General features: G+C 39.5%; 1 protein-coding gene across 1 annotated transcript in view; it reads left to right on the top strand.

Annotated features, from left to right (window-relative positions):
- Window positions 1–103: 103 nt before the first annotated feature.
- Window positions 104–9,508, top strand: part of ATG2B (autophagy related 2B) — an 87,241-nt gene continuing 77,836 nt past the window's right edge. The window contains exon 1 of the mRNA XM_012471275.3: window positions 104–632. Coding sequence (XP_012326698.1) covers window positions 471–632 — 162 coding nt within the window. The 5' untranslated portion in view covers window positions 104–470. The remainder of the gene's footprint in view (window positions 633–9,508) is intronic.

Below are 9,508 nucleotides of genomic sequence, written 5' to 3'. Positions count from 1 at the left end.
GCCCTTCTGCCCGCCTCCCGCGGCCCCCAATGCGGCGTCACTTCCGCCAGCGCCCGGCCGGGTGCTGGGAGTCTGGGTCTCGCGAACGCGCCGGGAGCGTCCCCACAGCCGGGAACGCGCCCCGCGGATGACAACAAATTAGTCGCGCGGTGGCAGTAGAGGTGTCTGCCTCAGCCCCTGCCGCCTCCCCTCGCGCTCTCTTACACCCTCTCTCTGAGCCATTTGGGACCCCCTCGGAAGTCCCCTGGCCTGGGGCCGGGAGGACCCCTCTGCGTCTTGTCCCCTCCAGGCCCAGCGCGAGCGGCGCGGCGTCAGCGATGGGGTCTCCCTGAGTGACTCCCGGCGCGGAACGGGGATGGAGGGGCCGTCCCAGGCTTAGGCCCCGCCGCGGCCTGGAGCCAGAGTCGCGACCCCGAGGCCGGAGCCGCCGCCACCCGCAGCCGCAGGCAGCCCAGCTGCCAGCCGTCACCATGCCTTGGCCGTTTTCGGAGTCTATCAAGAAGAGGGCCTGCCGGTACCTCCTGCAGAGGTACCTGGGCCACTTTCTGCAGGAGAAGCTGAGCCTGGAGCAGCTCAGCCTGGACCTGTACCAGGGCACCGGGTCCCTCGCCCAGGTCCCCTTGGATAAATGGGTAAGAGCTGCCGGCGGCGAGCCGAACGGGGCTCGCTCCCCTCTTTAGGACTCTTTAAACCAGTGCTGTCCAAGATTGGTGACATTCAGTCCCTCCTTGGGAATTGTTTGGACTCGAGTGTGGCACGGCTCAGAGAAATGTGTTAGTGTGTTGTTTAATCTGTTTCTAGCAAGTTTGCTCTCCTCAATCACGTGTTCCGGAAACTTAACAGATGTAATGGAGTCTATACTATGGGAATAATTGAGTGTCAGTGCTTCGGGGGTCTATGAAACAGGCTGAGTAGGTCCATGGGAGGAGGTGACCAGAACTGTACCTTGGCGGATGTGAGAGGCCGCAGGGTTTTGTGGCAAATAAACAACCCTGCCTCGTGGGATGACTTTCTGGAACGATTAATGGATGAAGAGGACCTTTGGATGTCAGAATCTCTAGTTAGGTGTTTTGGGTTGGCTACTTACACGCCGTGTTTGCCTTGTTTGTCATGGTGCAGCGTTTGCCATCTGGCAGAAAGTTAGGTGAAGGCCTCCTGTGCCAGCTTGTCTGCTTTTGCTTGATTATATGTTTACAAGATGGGTTTGTGTAACGAGCCTGCGAATGGTTGTGTGGCCCTAGTAGTGCTGTTGAGTTATGCCTCTTTGCTCCACGTGACAGATCGTAAAAGCAGGTGTTGCAAAAGCGCTGAAGCTGCAACTTTCAGACATTTTTAAAGCCTGCCTTCTACTTGTCATCCAGAGGCGTGAGTTGATTCATTGCTGTACAGGTGCTTCATGTGAATTTCAACTCACCGCATACAGTTGTACCTGCATTTGTGTGTTCAATGCATAGTATTTTACTTGAAGTATATTCAGTCTTGGGTTTGACAGGAATAGAGTGGCTTCTCCCCTTTGCCCAACCCTTACTTCCTTAGCCACAGAAAATTTTAAATTATGGAAATACCTTATTATGACACTTAAATGAATTTGTGCTAGAGACTACAAATCAGTATGTAATTTTATCAGTATGTAGATGACTTAAACTAGGGAGAGTACACAAGACAGTGGAAAGAGCCCTGGTTTGACAGCAGTAAGACCCAGCCCCTCACCAGGTGAGAGTCCCACCCCTGGAGGGAGTCTCCAGGTCCCCACAATTAGCCAAGTCATTATGGACTTAGCAATTCACCAGAGTTCAGTAAACACTAATGAAGCATGCACTTATGTCTGTGTCGCATTACGGTATTGCATGGCTGTAATTCTTTCCAAAGATAAGGATTCTGATATTTTTGATTTCAACAACCCATGATTCTACACTTTTGATACAGTTATGAATAGGTTATCTTGAAAAAGGAGGGTTCAAGATTTATTAATGCCTTTTGTGGGTGGAAGGACTTTGTATGCATTATTCTTTAATGACTTTAACCCTATAAGGTGGGCATTATTATTTCTGTTTTGCAGATAGAGTTAAGCATTTGCCTGTTCACACATCTAGCAAGTATTACATCACATGGCCTAAGATCTAAAAGAAAGGCAGTTAATGTTTATTGATAACTATTTATGTCAGGCATTGTACTAGGCACTTTCATTTGTGAGGTTTTATTTAATCCTTCTGGGAAATCAGAGGTAGTGCTATTTGAATTTTATAGTTTGAGTTCAGGATCATTGGCAAAATAATTTATGACTAAACGTAATCCGAGGATTATGTTTTGGTCTTGATGGTGTGGATTTTGGAAACTAAAATGATAATGTCAAAGCATCCAGTAAACATTTGCTGTTACCGATTTATTTATTTTAGTATGCTGTGTTGATGGTTAAGATAAACTTTGGTGTGACCCTTAGGTATAGCTATTCAGAGTTCTGCTTCCAAATTCAGTTTATTTTAACACTTGATTTTTTTTTTTTTTTTTTTTTTTTTTTTTTGGTAGAGGGTTCGCTTGCTTTGTTGCCAAGGCTGGTCTTGAACTCCTGGTTTCAAGTGGTCCTCCCACCTCAGCCTCCCAAGTGCTCAGATTACAGGCATAAGCCACAGGACCCAGCCAGATACTTGATTTTAATGACTTTCATGACTGAAAAAAGGTACCTATAGAGATTCATAGATCCTAATGGAAAAACTGATCCTAATTGAGGAATTGCTGTACCACTAATGTTTCAATTCTAAACGATCAATTATGCAAATAGTTTTGTTGAATTTGACAATGGCATTCCTTTCATTCCTGATCTCAGTTTTTCTGTTATTATGGCTAATTAATTAGGAGACATTGCACATATACACACACACACGAAGTTTAAAATTCAATTTTTCAAGGTCTTTGTTCAGAAGACCTAGATTGATTGGAATAGTCTTTACATGTTTTTTAAACATTTTATAGACTATATAGATGATTTAAAAAATAAGCAGTGTTTTTAATAGACATTGTTTTCAACAACGAAAATCATGGAACAATGGAAACATTTCCAAATACAGTTTTTCAAATGTTCTCCCCATAGTACAAGTAGTCTTTGAAAACTGGTTGCTTCCTTACTCTTTAATAAAGTGTTTATTTTGAAAAGACAGGTAAGTATGTTTTGTTTTTTGGAAAATATCTGCTAGGTAGCATGTACTACTGATAGTTATTGTCACAAATACATAAACAGTCAGTGGAGAATTCTCTGTAAAAGGAAATTGCTTATCTTTAAATCCAACCCTTAAACAGTTGGCCATAGGAGAAATCAGGAAACCAGAAAGTAATTGCCATTCACTGTCTCTTTACAAAGATTCTGCTGTGTAAAGGTCTGTTTTTCTTCTGTAGAATGTATGTGGAAATGTTTCTGTGTGCAGAAGTGGAAGGAACATCCAACCTAGGGCACCACTCTTAATCCTTCTCTGTTGCGGAACGACTAGTCTTCTCTTTGTATCGGTTTGATATATGGCCTGAAGGAAGGTGCCAGTGCCCATTTGTATATTAAATATAAGTACAACTGTTTAAATTTGAAAAATTTAATATAGAATATCTCATTTTTTTACAGCTTTATGAATCATCTGATAATACTTTAGGTTATATACATCCAGTTTTGGAGATCACTACCTTAAATGTGGCATGAAGCGGAGGGAGGAATAGAAGCAAGGGGTTTGGGATTGTTCCATCATTGGAGTAGGCTGTCTAAAAATTTCATAAACTCCTTGTCCCTAGAAGTGGTTGATATGGCAAAATGTTGAAAGGAAGAAATTCTGTTTGGGTAGGAAGTTGGATTTAATGACTCACTCCTTTTTAACTCTTTATGACTCTCCCTTTATTTTTGTTTTTTAAGTGGAATTTCTTTCATTAATTGATTCAATACATTTATTGAGCTCTTAGCATGTGCCACTGTGAGGGACTAGGGGATATAGCACTGAACTAAACAAAGATGCTTTGCTTACAGGAGCTCAAGAAGACAGATGTTAACAATTTATTACACTGAGGCCTTTTGTTTTATTTTTGAGACAGGGTCTCACTCTGTCACCTAGACTGGAGTGCAGTGGCGCGATCTAGGCTCACTGCAGCCTCAACCTCCCAGGCTCAAGCGATCCTCCTCCCCCTCCTCCCCTCCGAGCAATAGCTGGGACTACAGGTGCATGCCACCACACCTGGCTAATTTTTGTATTTTTTGTAGAGATGGGGTTTTGCCATGTTGCCCAGGCTGATCTCAAACCCCTGGACTCAAGCAGTCTGCCCACGTCAACCTCCCAAAGTGCTGGGATTACAGGCGTGAGCCACCATGCCCATCCACTGAGGCCTTTTAACTTTAGTTTAATAATGTTTCAATTGCTGCTTATATTCTCTTGTATAATAAAGTCGTCTTCAGTTCAAGAAACATTGATTACTGATTATCAAGGCCACCTGGAGACTAGAGTGTTACCTTCACTTTTTCTGTTTATATGGGTGAAACTCATTAATGATAATTGAAAGCAAAATGCCTTTAACAAGAAGAATAAAAAGCTCTGAAGGAAGCTATAGTGGGGTATTTATTTGCTGAGTTAACCACTAAAAGTGGTGGCTCCACTTTTAGTTTGAGAATTATTTTCTTGTTAGTATAGTGGTGAGTGAAAAAAGAAGTACTTTATAGGACTGGTGAGGAAACACTTCATAGGACTGGTGTGGAAAATGTTGCTTGAGCCAAATAGGTTGAGAATTTTTCCTACTCATATACTGTGGTAGCCTTGGATTTTCACAGAATGACTGAATTTCAAGGTACCTTATGCTACAAGCTACATGGGATTTTGCCCAAGTGGTTGTAAGACTGGGCATAAATATAACCTATTTAAATATAATCTATTTAGCATCTTATATTTAGGGAAATTATTTTGTAGCTTAGTGGCACACTGTAAATTCTGGAACTGTTAACTGTCTAAAACTGTCAACATTTATCACATTTTTTTCTTTTTTTCCTTTTCTTTCATCAGAGACAATCTCTGTTACCCAGGCTGGAGTACAGTGGTGCGATCAGCTCACTGCAGCCTCAAACTCATGGGTTCAAGCGATCCTCCAGTCTAGCCTCCTGAGTAGGTGGGGACTACTGGTGTACACCACCACACCCAGCTGATTTCTTTTAATTTTTGTAGAGACCAGATTTCACTAAGTTGCCCAGGCTGATCTTGACCTTCTGGGCTTGAGTGATCCTCCCACCTAACCCCCTCCAAGTTGCTGGGATTACAGGCATGAGCCACCATACCAGGCCCTTTCAGTATTACTCTTCACTCCTGTAATAAACCTTTCTGAACCATTGTGTTTAGAAGTTTTTAATTTAAACTTCTCTGCCACAAAATTGGGACAGAAAACTTGGTGTTTACTGAGAAAAGAGTTCCATCAAGTCCCGTTTCTTACATGGTTATCTAAGGTTGACAGCTGTCCACTTTGCAAAGGCTAAGTCATTGCCTATATATACTTTAAAACACTGTTAGGTTTTTAATTGTTCATTTTTACTATAAAACTAATATATGCTCATTACAAAAAATCCAAACAGTAAGGAAATATATGATGTATGAAGTAATAAAACTTAATCTTATCTCTTCCAGAGATAACAATGTGGTACAAAAAATTAAGACTTTTAGTTTTGAAAATACTTAATACATGAAGCAAGTAGTCCTAAACTTACCTTTCAAAGTCTTTTATGATGGACCATTTTTTAAAATGGAATGTGTCAGACATTCTAAAAAAGTAAATCTGAAAAATACAAGTAGAGGGAAGAACTTTGAAGACTCTAACTTGAGGTACCTAGTTGATGGTGAAATAGGAAATTCTATAGAAGAAGCAGGTTTTTTCTACCTTCTGGAGTTGGAAGTGGGAGGAGGAGATTGAGATTGGATAGAGAATAAGTTTTACTATATTGATTTTTGAGGGGGCTTTAGAATGTGAGGACTTTAGATCTAGGTAGAGAGGCTCAGGAGGCACTGGGAAGTATAGGAAGATTGCAGTTGATAAAGATGGGAGTTATCAGAGTATCAATAGTGAATAACACAGTGGGAGGAGATGGAACTGCACAAAGCGCATGGGTAGTAAGTAGATTAGCTTGAGAAACAAAAAAGACTGAAGATGAAACTTAGATGAACTCCAGTATTTTAAGTTGTAAAGGATCAGAAAAGACTGAGAGGGTGAAGTGTTATAAAAGTTAAGGGAAGTTAGAATTTCAAAAGGGGGAGTGGTCCTAGGAACTAGATAGAGATGAGAATTCCAGAAAGATGAGGACTGAACATGGTTCCTTGCATTTGTCATTTTAATGGTAGTTACAAGCAGTTTGAGAGGAGCTGAGGATTAGAAGGTTGCTCGTAGTTTGCAGTTTGAGCAGATAGCTACCTTGACAAAGAGAAAATGGGGTTGATGGCTAGAGGGAACGTGGAGCAAAGCAGGGGTTTTAGTTTGCTTTTGAAGATAATAGTAATCATTTATTAAACACCTTCCATCTCCATATACTGTACTGTGTGGGTGCGTTTACATACATTATCTTACTCTAAATTGGGTTCTAACAGTTTCTGATTATGAGATTAAATAACTTACTCAAGTTTGGTATTAAGCAGTGCAGCAAGATTTGGAACCTGTCTTTCTGATTCCTATATTTTTTTTGTACATCACACTGCCCCAGATTCAAGAAACCACAGCACTGGGTTCACCTGGGAATTTGCTAACATGCAGGCTTCTGGCCCCTTCCATTCAGATTTTGGTTCTAGAAATTCAAGAATCTGCATTTTTAATAAACATCCTAGGAGATTCTAATACATGTGGTCCTTGATTGCATTTTTAAAAAGACTTACACTAAAGGAATGCAGAGTTTTTCCATTGCGTTTTAAAAGCTTATTCTACGAGCCAGCTCCCAAGCCAGTACTACATTAAAAAAATTGTTGTATGTTAACACATGGTTTTGCTTAGCCTCCTGCAAAATCTTCTTGTGCAATTATGTTTCTCTTTTTTTTGTGTGTTTCTGCAGTGATTGATTGAAGACCTTTTGCAAGTTACTTAGGTTTTTTGCTCCTCAATTGCCATATTTGTAAATTGGGTGCAAAAATACCAATTCAGAGGGTTATTGTGAAGATTTAATGCAGGTATAAATGTAGGTATAAAATAGTACTCTGTGGTGTCCTATATGTAGTAGGTGCTAATTAAATGTTAATCTAAATCAGTTCATGCACACTTTTGTCTTATCTCGATTTGAATTCTGATGCCTTGGTTTAAAGTAATAAAGATGTATTCTTTGCCTAATCTATGGAATTACGTATTTAAAAAGAAATATATAATTTAATGTTTGCTTTTCTTATCGTCAAGTACACCTTGAATTCCTTTCTAGAGCTCATCATTGTACTAGGTAGATACTGTGAAAGATAAAGAACAATGGCCAACAATGAAAAAATGTTTGCTTAGTACCAGGAACTATTAATATGTTGGTAGCTTTACATATATTACCTCATTAATAGTCACAGTAACTCTCTGTGGAGTTACTATTTCTATTTTATGGATGAGGAAATTGACACTTGGAAATTAAGGATTTGTTCAAAGCCACCCAGCTAGCTAGTAAGTAACCTGAACATACGCTGTCTTTTTAAAGGAGTGGGCTTCTCACACCTATAACTATCTGATCTTCGACAAACCTGACAAGCAATGGGGAAAGGATTCCCTATTTAATAGATAGTGCTGGGAGTACTGGCTATCCATATGCAGAAAATTGAAACTGGACCCCTTCCTTACACCATGTTCAAAAATCAGCTCAAGATGGGTTAGACTTAATTGTAAATCCCCATACTAGAAAAACCCTAAAAGAAAATCTAGGCAGTACCCTTCAGGATGCAGGCATGGGCAAAGATTTCACAACAAAGATGCCAAAAGCAATTGCAACAAAAGCAAAAATTGAGAAATGGTTATCTAATTAAACTAAAGAGCTTCTGCACAGGAGAAGAAACTATCACCAGAATGAATAGACAGCCTACAGAATGGGAGAAAATTTTTGCAAGCTATCCATCTGACAAAGCTTTAAAGTCTGGCATCTACCAGGAACTTACACAAATTTACAAGAAAATAATAACCCCATTAAAAAGTGGACAAAGGACATGAACAGACACTTCTCAAAAGACGACATACATGTGACCAACAAACATAGGAAAAAAAGCTCAACATCACTATCATTTGAGAAATGCACATCAAAACCCCAACGAGATTCCATTTTACTCCAGTCAGAATGGCTATTATTAAAAAGTAAATAAAACACATGTTGGTGAGATTGTGGAGAAAAAGGAATGCTTTTACACTGTTGGTGGGAGTGTAAATTAGTTTAACCATTGTGGAAGACAGTGTGGCGATTCCTCAAAGACCTGGAGGCAGAAACACCATTTGACCCAGCAATCCCATTACTGGGTATATACCCAAAGGAATGTAAATCGTTCTGTTATAAAGATACATGCACACTTATATTCCTTGCAGCACTATTCACAATAGTGAAGACATGGAATCAACCCAAATGCCCATCAGTGATAGACTGTATAAAGAAAGTGTACATATATACCATGGAATACTATGCAGCCATAAAAAGGAATGAGATCATGTCCTTTGTAGGGACATGGATAGAGCTGGAAGCCATTATCCTTGGCAAACTGATGCAGGAACAGAAAACCAAATACTTCATGTTCTCACAAGTGTGGGAGCTGAATGATGAGAACACACAGAGACATGGCAGGAACAACGCACACTGTGGCCTGTCAGAGGGTGGGTAGTGGGGGAGGGAGAGAATCAGGAAGAATAGCTAATGAATGCTGGGCTTAATACCTAGGTGATGATCTGTGCAGCAAACCACCATGGCACACATTTACCTATGTAACAAACCTGCATGTACTCCACATGTATCCCTGAACGTAAAAATTGGAAATAATAAAGGAGTGATCTTTAAACATGTTTGCTCAATTATCTCTGAAAAATTTTTTTAAAAACTACCTATTCCTTGTACATTTAAAATTGACTTAAATTTTTATTATAATTTTAAATAGTTGTAGAGAATGACTTGTGTTTAAATATTGATATTAAAATATAACTTTTTTCATCTAGTGGGATTTAAAAATCATACACATTCATTAAAAAAATGCTTGAACAGTCTCTTCTTTAAAGTTGGAAATTTAACATTATATCTTTTTCCATTGAACTCATATGTCCATTATACTTTTTTTGCAAGATTCCAGTGTAATTTATATAGTTTATGCTTGTATTTTATTGATCATGCTGTCATTTCTCTACAATAAAAACATATTTAATTGAAATTGATTATATTAAATTTTTTTCTGTTGCCGTTAGGCTTTCTTTTGCATTAAGCGAATATTTTCTAGTGTAACATTTAAATTCCTTTAATGATTTTACATATATATGTGTATGTGTGTGTGTGTGTGTGTATATATATATATATACACACACACACACA

The sequence above is a fragment of the Aotus nancymaae genome, unplaced genomic scaffold (assembly GCF_030222135.1).
Source record: "Aotus nancymaae isolate 86718 unplaced genomic scaffold, 86718_ANA_hifiasm-v0.15.2.pri h1tg000011l, whole genome shotgun sequence".
Taxonomy (NCBI): Eukaryota; Metazoa; Chordata; class Mammalia; order Primates; family Aotidae; genus Aotus; species Aotus nancymaae.
This window is presented reverse-complemented; position numbering and strand designations above follow the sequence as displayed.